Raw genomic sequence first — 18002 nt, forward strand, 5'->3', positions numbered from 1 at the left:
GCCACCCTTGAATTAACACTAGAAGCGCCAAGCGCCGGTCATTTGACCGCTGACGCGTATTCCTAGAAGCGCCGTGTGGGTTTGACCTAGATATACCTAGAACTGCCGGGCTGCGGTCATTTGACTGCAGCGATTACAAAAAAAAAAAAATCTTTTCACTCGATTAAATTCCAGGACCCTACGTTCACGACTTTTCCTAAATACGCGTGTTTTGTCACCCAGAATTTTTACATGATCAAAAGCACATCGGTACAAGCTAGTTTAGAGCTATTTTGCGCCAGCGTGCGTGTAGTTATGTGAATAGAAAAGAATAGAATTTAGCCTACTTTATTGATGCCTTGTTCAAAAGGACTTCCGTCATGAATAGGTTAGGAATCGAACCAACACCCCTTGGGTCTTCAAGCCGAAGCGCTACCCAGTGAGCTACAGCCTTGCTTATTGAACATGTGAAAATGTGTGTGTCAATGCTGAATCTCGAATTCACATAGAAGTTTAAATTGTAGAAACAATAGGCCTATAGCTTTTTTTCAGCAGACATCGCAAACATAGCCTACACACTCGCAAAACGGAGAATATCATTCACTCATTATTTTAAATTAGGCCTATGCTACTTCTCACGCCTATGCCTGCTCAGCATAGCTCTCTCTATCTCCCTCCCTCCGAGGTAGCTAGCCTAGACCCTATAAGATGCTTCTCCCTAAATGAATGAAAGTTGTTTTAGAAAGTAGCCACGGTAGCCTGTAAAATGTGGCATGAAATCCTGGCTACTGTGTAATTGAAACCAGACTGTTAGGCTCTTTGTTCCAGGTGACTAGGTCCGATCATTTTCGGCGGCGTGAACATATAGGCTACCTATTAAATTAATAGAAGTGAATTTGGGGAGTGAATTAGAACTAGCCACATTCACTTTTAGAGCATTTTAGTTGAAAGTCAAGTTTGCTTAAGGTTTGTTCAAGAACTCTCAACACAAATCAACACAAATACATGAACAGATAACTCAAACGTGCTGTATGTCATAATGAAACAAACAACCACAGATTATCAACAACACGGTCTGACACGAATGACACATGGCTTAGTGCAAACTGAATTTATGACCAAACGATTTCATTCGTGGACGAAGCGCCATCTAGCGATCATTATGTGTAAGTAAAAGCCTCCCAGTCTAAGGACTCAGCGGTCATTTGACCGCCTCGCCGCGCTTTAAGTAGTTCACAACAGCACGGCGCTTCTAGTAGGTCGTCAAAGCGGTCAAATGACCGGGGCGCGGCGCTTCTAGGTATAAGTGGGTCAGAACGGCGCGGCGCTTCTAGTGTTAATCAGTGCCCCACTAGGGCCACCCTTGTTAAAAAATATCAAGAATCGCCACAGCCTTGACCCCAGTCCTTTCAGACTGACATATTGCTGTTTGACTTTCAGTCATGGGGGACTATTTGCACCTGCTTTTTTGTACTCTGGATGAGTTGGAGGAGGCACAGCTGAAGAGATTCAAGACATACCTGTCTGAGACAAGTGTGGAGGAGTTTCAGCCCATCCCCAGAAGACTGCTGGAGGAGGCTGATGCTACAGATGTAGCCTCTAAGATGAAGCAGACATATGGGGGAGAGGGCTCATTGAAGATGACTCTGAACATCCTGAGGAAGATGAACCTCAATGACCTCGCAGACAAACTGGAAAGGTGAAAGAGACATTATTTGTACATGTGAACAAACATGTTCACATGTACAAACACAAACACAGGAATAAAGACACACTGAACTATAAATGTATATATATTTTTAATATGAAATCAGTAAAACTAATCCTGACATTATAAACCCATGAAGGAAAGAGAGTAGAGACATTTTATTTATTACAAACATTCATTGTGTTGCCATTTTTCTCTAGGGATGTTGCCTCAGGAGAAAAAAATGGTGAGACTTTTTTCATGGCACAGTAATGATCTATCATTATGATATCACAATGACTCATTACGGCTGCATGCACAGATTAATGTTTTCTTGTATTCTTTGTATCAGATGATGTAATCATTCAAAAAGTCAAAGAAAAACACAAAAAGTGGATGATTGAGAGGTTTGAGAACATTTATGAGTGTATCGAGGAGAAAAAGAACAAAACACTCCTGAATAAGATCTACACTGAGCTCTACATCACAGAGGGAGAGTGTGATGGTGTGAACACCCAACATGAGGTTCGCAGAATTGAAAAGCAATCAAACTGTCAAAGGACAAACGAAAGCAAAATCAACTGCAATGACATATTTAATAGCTTAAAAGATGACGAGAAAATCAAAACAGTGATGACCACAGGAATTGCTGGCATTGGAAAAACTGTGTGTGTGCAGAAGTTCATACTCGACTGGGCAGACGGAACGGCCAATCAAAACATCGATTTTATCTTTCCACTTCCATTTCGGCAGTTAAATTTGATACAAAACGACCTATACAGTCTTCACAAGCTCCTCCTTGACCTTCATCCTGCGTTGGAAGAAGTCACACATCCAAACATGTTCAGTAAGTCAAAGATCATCTTCATATTTGATGGTTTGGACGAGAGCAAACTCTCCCTGAAAGGAAAAAGGGACGTATTTGATCCCCTGAAGGATGATGTGTCCGTGAGTGTTCTCATACCCAACCTCATAAATGGCAATCTTCTGTCTTCTGCTCTTATTTGGATAACCTCTCGACCAGCAGCTGTCAGGCAGATTGATTCAACACACATAGACAGGTGGACTGAAGTACAAGGGTTCAATGACCAACAGAAGGCTGATTACTTCTGGAAGAAAATTAAGGATGAAGACGAAGCGGAAAAAGCCATCACTCACATTAAAAGGTCAAAGAGCCTCTACATCATGTGCCACATCCCTGTCTTCTGCTGGATCTTGGCCACTGTGTTCCTGAAAATGGTCAATCATTCTAGCACACTTGACTTGCCTCAAACTCTGACTGAAGTTTACATATACTTTCTACTCATTCAGACCAACAGGAAGAACCAAAAGTATGCAGACGGTTTTGAACCAGATGGACATAAACTGCTTGAGTGCAACAGTGAGATTATTTTAAAACTGTCCAAACTAGCCTTTGAAGAACTAAAGAAGCGTAATATCTTGTTTTACGAAAACGACTTGAAAGAGTGTGGCATTGATGTAAATGAGCCATCATTGTACTCTGGGATGTGCACTGAGTTCTTCAAAAGCGAAGATGTTTTCACCAAACATAAAGTTTTTTGTTTTGTGCATCTGAGCATTCAGGAGTTTCTAGCTGCTTTCTTTGTGTTCTACTCCTATGTGAATAAGACAGTAGAAATCCAGAGACTTTTTATTGCCCAAGTAGATGAAGACACAGCTACTACCATACAGGGCCCAATTCCTAAGAAGACAAAAGTCTTCTTTAAGATAATAGGACGTTTGAGTGCCTATGTGAGAGACAGACAACTTCCCATGACTGCTTTCTTGCAAACTGCAGTAGACAGAACTGTAGAGAGTAAAGATGGACACCTGGACCTTTTCCTTCGCTTCCTCTTGGGTATCTCACTGGAGCCCAACCAGAAACATCTGCGAAGACTTCTGACGAACACGGAGAGCTGCCCAGACAGTGTCAAGAACATCGCAGAGTACATTAAAGAAATTCTGAGTGACAACACCAAATCCACGGAAAGATGCATGAATCTCTTACTGTGTTTGCTTGAACTGAAGGATGACTCTCTTCAGCAGGAGATTCAGCAGTATATGAACTCAGGAAAAGAGCTGTCACCCGCCCAATGTTCAACCCTGGCCTATATAATTTTGGTGTCAGAGGATGCCCTGGATGAGTTTGACCTGATTAAGTACAAGACAACAACTGAGGGACGTAGGAGACTGCTTGTGGTACTACGGATTTGCAGGAGGGCCCGGTAAGACAGACAAATAGCCCTATATTATGCATTTCACATTTTACTTTCATCTGTACTCTAGAGATTTTTCACATGGATGTGTTTCTCGAGATCACCAAGTACTGACCGTATGAAAAAACAAGATTTTAAAGAGGCCCCCAGTATAGCTACAGTGGGGAGAACATGTATTTGATACCATGCTAAAGTTGCCTAAAAAGAGGAATATAAAATCATCAGTTGACAATTGATCTTAATGCCTTAATTCAAAAAATGAGTAAAAATCAAACCACTAAGAACACCAACTTTCTTTGTGATTGAAGAATGTATTGTAAATAAATAAATTATCTTCCTTAAATGCTAGGGGGAAGGAGGTATTTGACCCCCTATGTAACCCAATGGGAATTTAACACAGAGGGCTCTATTCTCAGGATCAAATGGGCATTGTCGCAAGTCAGTCGCGCAAGTTTCTTTGGGGCCGTCCTAGCGCAAAAGGCTATAATGATTGCATGAAAAGTGAACATTGCGCTCGGCGCAAAGTCAAAAGGGGTTGTCTTAATTTAGTTAATTAATCGTGGGTGTCTTTTGGGCGTAGCATGCAATAAACCAATTAGATTTCACACTCTCATTCCCTTTAAAAGCCTGGCGCATTGTTCAATGGCCTGTTGGTATTATCATGGCGGATTTACCTGGGCGTCTACTCCAGAAGAGACCGACTTGCTCGTGCGTGAGGCATGGGCGGCACTTAATGGAGGCTTGGGAAGGCTGAGCCTTCCCAAATTTTATGCTGGAAAATTGTGAAAATAATGTACATGATGTGTAAATATTATTTTCTAAGACGGATAGTTCCGGTCCTTGATGATGATTGGCTGAATCGCGTTCGATGCTGTTATAAAATCCAACACAAACATACACCTAGACCGCATTTCGTTAATGCACTACCACAACTTGCACAACAGTTAAAGTGGCTGCATCTCGATGTTGCATGGCAACCATTCATATGGAGGAAAAATTTATTGGCGGAAGAATGATTATCTCTGAATACATCGTTACATTTGTCGTTGCTCTGCCTTTGTTTCATGAAATCAAATCGACGTATAGTTACCGTTTTAGAAAAGCAAGCTAAGGGGGGGGTTTAGGCACTAGCCTAGGGTCTCTCGGGGCTTATGACTTAAATAGATTATTTCAGAATGAACGCAGCAGCTGCAGCAGTAGCCAGAAGCCAGTTCTCACTATTGATCATTATCATTATTACATTTTCCTTGTGTGTGTGTGTATTCACACCAAATTGGCATGCCATACCATACCCTCCCAATATGCACAGCATCCCATTAGCTGCCTTCCATCAGGCTATCTACAATTTTCTATTTTAAGAAAAAGTCAGTCAACACGTTATCAAAATGAACTTAATGCAGCGCTATATCCACATGCACACATTTTGTTTGAACAGGAGAGATTACGCACGCAGGTGCGCAACTAGGCTACTTGTTGTTTTCTTTCATGTCTATCAGCACAAAATGTGAAGTTAATTCACTAACTCAATAGCCTAGGCCTACTCATCATGGATATCGCAAGTTCTTTAAAACAAACAAAACAGAAAGGATGGAGGATGGAGGCAGCTAGAGGAGTTATTCCAGATAAGCAATAAGAAGGTAGACATGTCAGAACGCTACAGCTGTTTAATGCCAGACGTTAAAGGTACGCTAGAACAAAACTGAAGGTAACTTAGCCATAGGGCTGTGTACTGTTGTCTAAATGAGCAGGTCACTGTTAGACGTTGTTGTTGTATTATTGCATGTGAATGTTGTTATGCTATGAAGGCTACTTCTTGCTGACCAATACAGGAACCTAAAACCGAGAAACGGACAAATTTAATTATATTCGGGCAGCGCGCTTCTGCTGATGAAAGAAGTAGGGTGTGTGCGCGCACTGTGTACTCTTCCATATCCCCAAGCCTCATGCGCTCATAAAATAGCCTTTCAGCTGTGCGCGAATGACTCCCGGCTAACTTTTTCCTGGTCAGTGGTGCACTTACTTTCTGCATCCATATATTAGCGACTGGCGAGCTTTGTGCCGGACCACACCTCTTCTCTTCACTGACACGCCCGTTAGGGCGCAATATCATCTCCTAATTAGAGAACGTACATTTGCGTTGGAAAAATGAAGGATGCGCTTGGCTGCAGCAACTCGAGCTAGGTAGAACAATCTCTTTTTTTCGTACCGACACTGTAGGCCTACTCTTGACATTGAGAAACAGAGATCTGTGTGAAAAATAATAGTGAAGTCTCATTGTGGTGACAGTGTTATGGAAGCTCAAATCAAGAATTATAAAGTAATTTAGATTGTACTTATTAGCAATAATCACCTGTCTCATGATTTTAGATTGGTTGGTTGGGGCATTGGAGAAGATTCCTGTGGAGTCCTAACTTCTGCTCTTCAGTCAGAAAACAAGCTGTTGAAAAAGCTTGACCTGACCGGTAACCCTCTGGGGAATTCTGGAGTGAATGTGTTGTCCACTGGCCTGAGGCATGCTAACTGCAGAGTGGAGACATTGAGGTTAGTGATGTGAAGGTGCTCTACTGAGCTAAACTGTTACGCTTTAGGAGGAAGTAGCAGAAGCATGTGGACCATTCTGAAATCTCATCTCAGTCTTCAGTTGTTCAGCAAACACATCTGTCCTGTAAACAAAGATTTGAAATTAAAAATTTAAAAATTTACTACCTGAATTCTGAAAAGGCTTTGTAAAATATGAATAAAAAAAGAATACTATGATTTAAAAATCATGTTGACCCTACAGTATATTCAATTGAGAATGCTTTATCGAGAATATTTAGAATATTTAATTGAGAGCAACTTATCAGCTGTTGAAGGAGAGACATTTTATTGGTTTTTTTGGAAATAATATGTTTGTTTTTAATTTAATGCCAGCAAAAGGCAGTGAGCTAAATGCTTCTCAAAAAGCCTTGTTTTAAAGGAACACTTCACCGTTTTTTTCATATTAAACTACGTTATTCCCCTAATTAAGACGAGTTGATACATACCTCTCACGTTTCAATACGTGCACTCACTGGCTCTGGCGCGCAGCGCAACTTTGATAGCACTTAGCTAGCCCAATGCATTCATTAGGATCCAAACAGAGATGAAGTTAGAAGCGACCAAACACTTCCATGTTTTCCCTATTAAAATACAGTTACACGAGTAGTCACACGACCAAGTATGGTGAGACAAAATAAAACATGGTGCATTTCTAAGCAGGTAAGAGGGATAACTATATTGTGTGGCGCAGTAATATTCTCACTCTTGCACTTTCAGTTCCACTTTGGAGTGAGGATATTACTGCGCAGAGTCTAAGTGCTCCCAATATTATTCCGCCACACAATAAAGTTATCTCTTTTACCTGCATAGAAATGCACCACGTTTTATTTTGTCTCACCATACTTGGTCGTGTGACTACTAAGTGCTATCAAAGTTGTGCCGCACGCCAGAGCCAGTGAGTGCACGCAATGAAACGTGAGAGGTATCAACTCGTCTTAATTAAGCGAATAACGTAGTTTAATATGAAAAAACAGTGAAGTGTTCCTTTAGTCTTCCCAGAAGAGTTGAAGCAGTTATAGCTGCAAAGGGTGGACTGACGTCATAATAAACCATACGACTGAAGTCTATATGTGCGTCAAGGCAGGTGAGCGAATACTTTTGACAATATAGTGTAGTTTTACAGAAGCTTTGCGTTTTTTTTAGCATTACTAATGGTTGCCGGCTCTAGTTTGTCATCATAGTGAAGTCACTTTAAGTACAGCCTAGAGCACATTAAACTGGGTTTTTGGTGATTCTGAAGTTTTCCAGAAATTAAAACTTCCTAACAGGTTCAGCCCATGCTATATAGGTGAATGCCTCCACAGCGTATCTTTGTTGACCTCTTGAGCTACCTTTTTGGGATTAGTCCAACTAGAAAAGCACTCCGAGAGCGCAGACCTTTGCCAAGGGCGAAGCGTCTCTTGGATCCAAACAGTGATCCGGATCACTACCAAAATTGAATTGTTTCTTCCTTGGGTCATTTCAAACCTTTATTATAGAGTTATCTTGATAAAAAAAACAGACAAGCAAACAGACAAACAAACAGTTAAACAACCTACAAACCCCGATGAGGTAATAATTTCCCATGTATTAGCCCACAAATGTTTGAGGGTAGAAGATGAATGACATTTGTAATATCAGAGGATAGATTTGTGTACAAATGGACTTCTTGGAAATACATGTATGGCTACTTGGGGTTATGAATATTCTGATCTGATCTGAAACTGAAACAGGAAGTGTTTCTTCGGATGTTTCATTCAAACTCAGAATGAATATGAAATGATGCCATATGATTGACAGCTACATACGAAGAGAAGCCATATTAAAATAAGATTGTATGTTAGATAAATTATGTGTGTCTTGCAGACTTGCTGACTGTACACTCACAAGCAACGCTTGCAAGCCATTGGCCACGGTTCTGCAGTCAGACAACTCCCACTTGAAAGAATTGGACCTGACCAACAATGACTTGAAAGATTCTGGAGGGAAGGAGCTGTGTGTTGCGCTTGGACACAAGAACTGTAAACTCGAGGTCTTGATGTCAGTATATGAAGACAGAAATGTTTCTGTCACAGCACTGAACTATTTAAATTCAACAATATTTTGACTGTTCACCAACAATGTTGATGGTGCAGCTACTATTGTTCAGTATTAGTGGTATTATTTGGTATTATTGGTTATACAGTATGAGTGAGATGACTTCAGTTCATGATAAAGAATATTTTGTGTATCTTCTTTAGGCTCTCAGGGTGTCTCATCTCACAGAAAGGTTGTGAGTTCTTAGCCTCAGCACTGTCAACCAACTCCCATCTAGCTGAACTCGATCTGAGTTACAATAATCCAGGAAGTGCAGGGATACAGATGCTGTCAAATAGAAAACTAAAAATCAAGTAAGTGATACAGTATGGGTCTTACTGCATTGGAAAGTTGTAAACTAAAACCAGTCTAACATCTGTTTTGTCTTTTGTTTCTACAGTATTGATGGTTGTTCAGAAGTCAGGCTTAGAAAGGGAATGAAGAAATGTAATAAATATTAATTCATTCCAACCACTGGTTTTGTTTGACCATGGGACTCTTGCTAATCATCAAAATAACAGCCTGTGCATTGTCATGTTCTTGCTAATTGTATTTTTGTGTGCAGATGCCGGAAAGCTTGACCTGGACCTCGACACGGCCCACAGGCAGCTCTCTGTGGACAAGGAGATGAAGATGGCCAAGTATGTGGAGGAGAAGCAGCAATACCTGGACCATCCAAACAGATTTGACTGTTACCGGCAGGTCCTGTGTGCAGAGCCTCTACACGGACGTTTTTACTGGGAGGTTGAGTGCAATGGCTTCTGTGTTGTTGGAGTGGCCTACCAAGGCCTTTGCAGGGGTGGTTTTTCTGATGGCTGTCTGGGATACAATAAATTGTCTTGGTGCCTGGAGTGTAACTGTAAGTTCACAGTTATGCACAATAAGAAAATGATTAAGGTACCTGTCCCCTGCCTTGAAAGAAACAGAATAGGAGTTTATCTGGACTGGGTGGCTGGCGCTCTGTCCTTCTACAGCTTCTCATTTGACAGTAGGCACCACCTGCACACGTTCCACTGCACGTTCACTGAGCCCCTCTATGCAGCGTTTGGGGTCTGTAGAGACGAGGCCTTCATCAGACTATGCCAGGTCTAACAGACACCTGGGACCACACCGCGTTGTGTGACAATTGGCTGGCTTGAGTTCAATCCGGAACCTGCTGTTTTGAGGCTGTTGTGTCGCTTTGGATGAAGGCATCTGCTGAACACCAGTGAATACCAGTCACTTTGCTGTACTTTATGAAAGGGTCATTTAGTGGGCCTTACCAGAGAAAGAAGTGTGTGTGTGTGTATGTGTGTGTGTGTGTGTGTGTGTGTGTGTGTGTGTGTGTATTGTGGATAGTGTGATTAGTTTGTTTTATTCAGAAGCATCTACTCAGTGAACATGTATGAACAGTTATTCAGTATGTTATATGATGTTATAGGCTTTTGTTGGTCAACATGTACATATAGTGTATGTCTCTATAATGTAAAGCAAAGCGTTAGCTTTAGCAATCAGTTCTCAATCTTAACGTGAACATTTATCATTTGATAGTCAAATACTTTTCACTTTGGAACAAACGTTGTAGTTCCAGCATACTTTTAGCAACATGGTGAATCAGTTTGATTCAGTGAATTATTTTTTCATGGTCATGTATTTGGGTGTTGAATGTCATTGTTACATTTTAATTATTGTTTGATTAAATAAAGCAAATTGATGATTGTCATCTAGAAATTTTTTTAGAAAAGCTTTATTGTGTAGAGTGCATACAGTACATTCAAAGGATCTGACTATATTAAAAATGAGGTGACGTACACATGATTATCCTTAGTGTACCTTGTCCCCACACTCAATACTAGATAAAAATGAGTAAAAATATACATATTTTTGTAGTGAAACACCCCGCATATAAACACAGTATGACAGATCCCACTTGCAAAGAACATGCAAGGATACAGAACTGCTAAATCATTTACACAAAACTTCGAAAAAGTTCAGAAAAACATTCAGATTATATGCAAAATACCTTCCCCCCAAAAAAACAAACACAAGCAGTATGCAAAGTACCGTAATGTCATGGTGAATACAAAACCGGAGATTAATACACAAAATCATGTTTATGGTCTTGCTTACACAAAGACAACAGAGACAGTCCAGTCACATTGCTGTTAACTCATGCCCAAGGTCAGAGACATTGGGTGGCTCCCAAACTCTCTCCTCGATGCTCGGTCCTCCAGGCTCGTTCCCACTGATCTATAACTAACACTGGACAGACTATCTCATTGTTGCCACCTAGATCAGTGAGAACGAGGATCGAGGAAGGAAGGGAGGGTATGTAAAAGACCAAATGAGAGCCACACATTGTAAACACCTGAATTCAGATTTTTGTTACTGCTTACATCACTTCCGACTCCTTGTTGGGGACACACCAGGACACATTATCATTAGCATTTACACTACAAAATACATCTGTAACACTTCATAATTACTACACACTATGAAACATGGTCTGAGTAATCAAAATACAACGTGTCTTTGTTGTAGGCTACACTTGTATTTAGCACTGTCCACGATCTGATCCCCGAAGACTCATTTTGAAACCAAGTGTGAACAGAGTCTATGATGGATTGCAAAAAAAAATGCGTATGGTTTTGTTAAGAGGTATATCATCGTTATTGGTTGTTGGTGTATACACATTATTTTGTCAGGTTTGTCGACTAAAATCACATTCTGAAGTGACTACAGAGATGGACATCTGTTCACTGGAGATCACGCTGTGGTGCTTCGACGCCGTCTCTGTCTTCCCGATGCAGCTTCACCTGATCGAGGAGAAAAAAAATACAAGTTCACAAACAGTTTTTGATATTCCTGTTATAAGTAATTGTAGATAGATAGATACTTTATTGATTCCCAAGGGGAAATTCAAGCTTGTATTCTACTGCACAGCTATAAATGCTTTATTAATGTCTTACGGCGCATCACGTAACGTGACATCACTGAGCCCTAACAGAATCTCACAAAGACGAGATGCTAAAACTACTACTGAATGTTAGTCGCACTTCACTTTGTGCTGTCCACTCTGGGACTGAATTGATCGTTGTGAATTAACATCCCTGTGAGGTTTCATGCCGTCCTACTTATATAGACCAATTTATGAAAAGTGAAACCATAAATGAATGCTCCTTACCTTTCTCCCCTTGAGGTCCAGGAAGCCCTGGGAAACCTTGTTCCCCTGTTATTGGAGAGATAGTATAGGTTATCAAACAGCAATGTCCATATGGGAGCAGCACTACACTGTTATCATGGTCCCGTAGCCCCAAATGGCCGGAATGGCAATCAATATATTATGTGTAGTTACTGTGGCATTTTATTCAAGCAGGATGACAAATCTGTCACATGGATTATTCATACCTCGCTTTCCTCATGGTTATGTGAACTGTGCTCAACATTGTTTAAATGTTTACATTTATTGTTTTGGTGTGTTTGCAAACAAGAAAGGTACAACTAAGCACTGTTAAAAGGTAAGTTCTTTATGGTCATGTTGGAGCTTGCTCGATCTGTGTCCAGTACCTTTCGGGCCTGGGAGCCCTGGTCTACCGGGAGAGCCGACGAGACCTCCGTGTGCTGTGGAGGACAGGATAAACCACTGTGACATCTATCAGCTCATAAAACATCACTTCAACTAGCACCAAATACTGTACAGTCAAATCAATTTCTACTTTTCCTGAATTTTCTGACTAGGTAATGATCATTGCTTGCTCTGTAGGGTCTGTTGGGACAGGACATTTGCATCCACTTGTTCATCTAAAAATATGATCCTCTTTCATTTTGATTTCACTCAAAGGCAGTAGATGGTATTAAAGATAATATTTGGCAGTTAGAGAAGGATTAAAACATTCATCAGTCACAACAGACTGTTATACTCAGCAAGTCAGCATAAATGAAAGTGAAAAAAAAGATTTGTTTTGATTCAGTAAAGTTGCGGCAAACATGCATATTTTTTTAGGATGGCCTTATGCCAATCCATAAAGGTTCACAATATCATAAATTGCAAGATGTCAGTAGACATACTGTACTGTAGGTCTACTGCGACGTGATACCTTTTGATGCCATGCTCTGTGGCCAACACTATATAAGAAATAGTGGCCAGGAAGCAGCCAAGCTATCTTGTCTGTGCCACATACTGTACTGTACATACCCTTCATGTAGTCCACGAGCTCTGAGATGTTTTGGTCAGAAGCGGATGGGCCTGGGGGACCTGGAGGTCCAGGGGGTCCCTGGATGACCTGAGGACGATCCTCCAAGTCATCGCGCAGCAAGTCATGAGCTGAAGGTGTAAAACAAGCGTGAAAAAGGGCAAAGAAGGAAAAATACAGACGCCTCAGTGTCTTCATGAGGGAGCATTGCCTATGGCTATGGTCACCATTAGCTAGGCAATGTCTTGTTACTGTAGGAAATAGTAAGTTAGTAAAAGTAGTAGTAAGACGATCTGCTGGGTGTTAAGGGACAAGAAGAGGCGAGTGTGAGAAAGAACTAGAAGAACCATCTAAAAACCTGCATGATGTCCACTACATTCCCACTATAAAGAGAAAACCTGCATGATGTCCACTATAGTGTAATAGATATGATGTCCTCTATAAAGAGAAAACTTGCATGATGTCCACTACATGTCCACTATAAAGACAAAAAACCTACATGATGTCCACTACATTCCCACTATAAAGAGAAAACCTGCATGATGTCCACTATAGTGTAATATAGATATGAAGTCCTCTATAAAGAGAAAACTTGCATGATGTCCACTACATGTCCACTATAAAGACAAAAAACCTGCAGGATGTCCACTATTTGATGGCCTCTATAAAGAGAAAACATTGTGGCGTCTCACATTTGATGTAGTCCGTCACTCTCAGAGCCATGTTGGGGTAGTCCACAGTTTGGACCCCTCGGTAGAGCTGGGATCGGGGGTGTCCGGGATCGCCACTCTCCCCCTTTGGCCCTGCAGGACCAGGTGGCCCTGGTGGTCCTGCAAAGTTATGATCTGCAGAGAAACATGAACGTGAGATCAGAGGCAAACAACTCCTGATGATGTGTTATGATGCTGACGTCATTAACCACTTCATGAAAGGATGGTGAACTGCTTCTATTTAAACTGCCCTGTCCTGAACTTGAACCTGCGACTTCGAGTTTCAAACTCTTCGTAAAAAAAATGCTTCTGTGGACATCTCCACATATCTCACCAGCAGACCATTCTGTCCATTAGTCAGACACACTCTGTCTATTTTCTCCTGAGGTTGAATCTAGCTGTATGTGTGTGTGTGTGTGTGTGTGTGTGTGTGTGTGTGTGTGTGTGTGTGTGTGTGTGTGTGTGTTTGTGTTTCTGTGTGTTTTTGTGTATACTGATCAGCTGGACTGACCATCTCTCCACAACTTTGTAGAGGAACAAATTAAACCCTGGACAGACGTTGAGATCGGGTTGAACAGATGGGGGACACACTTACTTCTGAAGTACTTCTGCACCTCTGCCTGAATGCTCTCGTACTCGTTGGAGGCGTACGACAGCAGTCCTTGTCTCCCCCCGCCGGGGGGCCCCTGAGGCCCAGGTGGCCCAGGAGGGCCGGGGGACCCTGTCAGACCAACCGCTGGGACAGAGAGGAAGGGGACGAGCAGCGTGTTAGTCAGAATCAGAATGGTGAATAATAATCAATCAGTGACATATACAATATACTGTATTCAGTATATATACAGTACAGTCTACATGTTTCTGCAGTGGTGGACAGTAACGAAGTACATGTAATTCGTTACAGTACTTAAGTAGCATATTGATGTATCTGTACTTTACTTAAGTATTTATATTTGGTGAGACTTTGTACTTTGACTTTACTGCATTTTTAAGTGAAAATTCGTACTTTTACTCCGTTATATTTATGAAAACCCTCTCGTTCCATTTTTTGCCAAAATGGTTAAAATTACTGCAAACTAACACTCTTCTTAGAGAACGTTTACATTTACAATGTCAATATCAATGTTACATAGAGATGAAAGCCTACTCTTTGAAATCTCTATCTATGAAATCTAATTTACGCGTTTGTTACTCATAACATAATTGGGAACGTGTGAGCATGCATGAAAGGGAGAGAGTGCATTGATAACTGATATCTCCGCTTTATAAAGGGCAGCCGGCAAGTCTTAAAGTGACAGTGTACCATTTATAAATTAATCAAACAGCATCATAGTTCTTAACAAATGTATTTTCTACAACAAAATTACGTTGTCATTATTATCATAATGGGGGGGGGGGGGGCTAAGGACACCAATTCTCTTTGTGATTGAAGAATGTATCGTAAATAAATAAATGTTCTTCCTAAACGCTAGGGGGAAGGAAGTATTTGAGCCCCTATGTAACCCTATGGGAATTTAACACAGGGGCAGGTAGATTTTTATTTTTAAAGGACAGCTATTTCATGGATCCAGGATATATGCATCCTGATAAATTCCCTTTTCCCATTCCCTTGGTCGTTGGAATTAAAATAGCCCCACATCATCATACCCTTCACCACAGCTAGAGATTGGCATGGTGCTTTTTCCAGTATAGGCCTGCATTGAGCTCAATGAGCATCAAACAGGCAGGCTAATAGGCCTACTGGAAAAAGCACCATGGCAATCTGTTTGTTTGCAGTTTGATTTTTACTCATTTTTTGAATTAAGGCATTAAGATCAATTGTCAAATGATGATTTTATATTTCTTTTTTTAGGCAACTACAGCATGGTATCAAATACATGTTCTCCCCACTGTAGATAGCTTCTAAGCAAATAGAGAAATGTAAGAAACTATTTGAAGAGTGGCATTAGTAGTTCACCTTATATAAGCTGATTTAGCAGGAGCTTTGATGTGGAAATGATAAATTATAATTATAATTAAGCCATTAGAACCATAATTCATTGAAGTACTTTTACTTTTAATACTTAAGTATATGTGAAGGCAAATACTTTTATACTTCTACTTAAGTGAAAATTCAAAGTGGGTACTTTCACTTTTACTCAAGTAATATTTGACACAAGGTATCTATACTTTCACTTAAGTACATAATCAATGTACTTCGTCCACCACTGAGTTTCTGTTTCAAAGTACAGTGCTGTAGCTAATGTTTGTCTACATTTTCTAATATTACAGAGTGGTGCCCTTTCCAATATTGTACACAGGATGAATAATCAGTGACATATACAGTATATATTAGTTCACATGACAAGTGTCATCCGACAAAAAAATCTAAAGTTGTACATAGATATTGTAGCACAGTAGGCTTTCATAGTACTGTGGTAGTGACAAAGTTGAGCAGAACATCTAGATCTAGTTTCTGTGTCAAGGTAGCTAATGTTTGTCAACATTTTCTAATATTATTACTAGTGCCCTTTCCAATGTTGTACACAACAAGTTTAGCAAGTCTTTTGTTGAGTGACACATGCCCCTGCTCCGGCACTATAAATATTTAGCCAGTAATTTCCCGCATATAAGCCGCATTGTGTATAAGCCGCAAGACAGCATTTTATGCAAGCTAAAAGAAACAAAACCATATCAACACCATATTAACTGCCCCCCTGTATTAACCTCATAGCTGAAGAAATTTTGCAAAATCAATGTGTAAGCCACGGCTAATAGTAGGGAAATTACGGTGCTATATACTCAATCTCAGTAGTGGTGAAGAATATGATGGAGATCACATCAAAATCGCAAGACTTGGCACCACACGCCGGAGACCCGGGTTCGATTCCGCCCCGTGGTCCTTTCCAGATCCCATCCCAACTCTCTCTCTCTCCCACTCACTTCCTGTCTCTATCTCTACTGTCCTATCCAATTAAAGGCATGAAAAGCCCAAAAAATATACTTAAAAAAAAAAAAAATGGCAAGGCTTACTGGTCAGATAGTCCCGAATGTCCTCCAGGTTCCTTCCCCCTGACCCAGGTGGTCCAGGAGGACCAGGAAGGCCAGGAGGTCCGATCGGGCCCTGGGGTCCTTGAAGGCCCTGGTAGTCCGAATCTGTGAACCAAAACCAGCACCGTTATCCACGGGTTCAATTTTACGAACGCAATACATTAAAGCAACACTAAAGCACTTTTCCTCTGTTGCACGCATGCTATTTGTTTATCCACCAAATAACGATGTCCACCGACAAGGTAGAGAGCATGTTGCATGATTTTATGACAGTATGATGTATTGCGACATCGAAGCAAGTCCAATTTGTGGTTTCTTAGGTCTCATTTCATTTTTCAAACACGAGAAAATTAACGATAGGTTGCCAGACCACGTCTCATTGAGAAGTGGTCACGTCAGCCAGGTTAACATTTTGTATCAAGAATGATATTTTGAAGGTGACAGAGATGTGAGGCTATGTTTCCACCAGAATGTACAGGAAAATATCAGTTCAGCGTTGAGTGTTTGTGATTCTTACTCCGCAGCAAGGAGGTGATGTCATAAGCATTCCCAGGAAATCCTGGAGGACCAGGAGGACCGGGAAGACCAGGGAGTCCTGGCTGTCCAACCATTCCACGCTCTGCCAATAAACATAACACAAATGTCACAGCAGCGCTACAGCACACAAAAATACACATCTAATCATTTCAAATGGACTAAACCGTACGCATGTAATGTGTGACTTGATAGTAAAAAGCAGCTTCAGATGTACAAAAGACAAGGCAAGAAGAAAGTTAGATTCAGCATGAACCATCAAGAGTAGTTTTGTTTTGGGTAGAACATTCCATACACATGCTGCATTGCTAGTTGATTTCCTGCTAGTTAAGACTCAGGCTAAGTATTAGGGAGCATTGAACATGAAGTTGCATTGTAAATTCCACACACCAGCATTGCTCAGGTGAAGTTAGGAAGTATTAGGGAGCATCGGGCATTTCTTGGGGAGACGTGGACATAGATTGTTTTACTGTATGTTTATACATTGCAATGTATTTCTGTTTTATTTCCTTTGTGATATTGGTGTTACTTGTAACACTAGCTTTGGCAACACTGTACCAAACAGTCATGCGAATAAAGCACCCTTTGAATTTGAATTTGAATTTGAATCTGAATTTGATTGTTTTACTGAACGAGGCACTCACCGTTCAACATGCCGAGGACTCGCGACGCCACTTCCTGTGGATCTGCTCCGTATGAACCCCCACTGGGTGCACCAGGGGCTCCGGGGGCTCCAGGCGCTCCAGGAGGACCAATCAAAAACCTCCTCACCTCCTCTCCTGCACCAAAGCAAACACGAGTGAAGAGGTCAAGTTGGAGGTCATAATCGATTATAGGAACTCAAGAGGTCAGGTCAAGGTCAAGAGGTCAAGCTGGGGTCATTATTGATTACGGGAACGCTTTGCCATTTTTGCACAGAAGCCAATCACTGCACTCTACAAAAGACTGTTGTAGGTGGCAAAACACACTGCACCAACTTTGTACAAAACCAAACAAACTTTTACGTGGCGGTTAAACATCTCCTGTTCACATGGCTACACCA

The 18002-nt window shown here is 41.0% G+C and overlaps 3 protein-coding genes and 1 long non-coding RNA gene across 4 annotated transcripts in view; 3 read left to right on the forward strand and 1 right to left on the reverse strand.

Moving 5' to 3' along the window:
* Window positions 1-1475: 1475 nt before the first annotated feature.
* Window positions 1476-2484, forward strand: LOC134088914 (uncharacterized). Its single transcript, XR_009940008.1, has 3 exons — window positions 1476-1678; window positions 1888-1913; window positions 2019-2484. It is a non-coding gene; the product is annotated as an uncharacterized LOC134088914 (long non-coding RNA).
* A 22-nt stretch (window positions 2485-2506) lies between these two features.
* On the forward strand, window positions 2507-8725 carry LOC134078321 (NACHT, LRR and PYD domains-containing protein 12-like). The gene is made up of 4 exons (XM_062534168.1): window positions 2507-3891; window positions 6250-6423; window positions 8308-8481; window positions 8707-8725. The coding sequence occupies exons 1-4, from the start codon at window positions 2507-2509 to the stop codon at window positions 8723-8725; spliced, it is 1752 nt and encodes a 583-aa protein (XP_062390152.1).
* LOC134075215 (stonustoxin subunit alpha-like) lies at window positions 8722-9796 on the forward strand. Its single transcript, XM_062530753.1, has 3 exons — window positions 8722-8831; window positions 8918-8964; window positions 9083-9796. Exons 1-3 carry the CDS (start codon window positions 8803-8805, stop codon window positions 9607-9609), a joined length of 603 nt encoding a protein of 200 aa, XP_062386737.1. The 5' UTR covers window positions 8722-8802; the 3' UTR covers window positions 9610-9796.
* A 460-nt stretch (window positions 9797-10256) lies between these two features.
* col17a1a (collagen, type XVII, alpha 1a) overlaps window positions 10257-18002 on the reverse strand; it is a 38795-nt gene continuing 31049 nt past the window's right edge. The window contains exons 50-58 of the mRNA XM_062534182.1: window positions 17605-17739; window positions 16944-17045; window positions 16409-16531; window positions 13995-14135; window positions 13382-13534; window positions 12692-12820; window positions 12064-12117; window positions 11681-11725; window positions 10257-11312 (exon numbers count right to left, since the gene is read on the reverse strand). Coding sequence (XP_062390166.1) covers window positions 11263-11312; window positions 11681-11725; window positions 12064-12117; window positions 12692-12820; window positions 13382-13534; window positions 13995-14135; window positions 16409-16531; window positions 16944-17045; window positions 17605-17739 — 932 coding nt within the window. The 3' untranslated portion in view covers window positions 10257-11262. The remainder of the gene's footprint in view (window positions 11313-11680; window positions 11726-12063; window positions 12118-12691; window positions 12821-13381; window positions 13535-13994; window positions 14136-16408; window positions 16532-16943; window positions 17046-17604; window positions 17740-18002) is intronic.

This window comes from Sardina pilchardus, chromosome 1, assembly GCF_963854185.1.
Source record: "Sardina pilchardus chromosome 1, fSarPil1.1, whole genome shotgun sequence".
NCBI lineage: Eukaryota > Metazoa > Chordata > Actinopteri > Clupeiformes > Clupeidae > Sardina > Sardina pilchardus.

Coding starts and splice junctions, on each gene's coding strand:
- LOC134075215 (XM_062530753.1), top strand. CDS start 8,803: ATGCTGTCAAATAGAAAACTAAAAATCAA. Junction 8,832..8,917: donor AATAGAAAACTAAAAATCAA/GTAAGTGATACA, acceptor TTGTTTCTACAG/TATTGATGGTTGTTCAGAAG. Junction 8,965..9,082: donor TAGAAAGGGAATGAAGAAAT/GTAATAAATATT, acceptor TTTTGTGTGCAG/ATGCCGGAAAGCTTGACCTG.
- LOC134078321 (XM_062534168.1), top strand. CDS start 2,507: ATGTTCAGTAAGTCAAAGATCATCTTCATATTTGATGGTTTGGACGAG. Junction 3,892..6,249: donor CGGATTTGCAGGAGGGCCCG/GTAAGACAGACA, acceptor TCATGATTTTAG/ATTGGTTGGTTGGGGCATTG. Junction 6,424..8,307: donor TGCAGAGTGGAGACATTGAG/GTTAGTGATGTG, acceptor TGTGTCTTGCAG/ACTTGCTGACTGTACACTCA.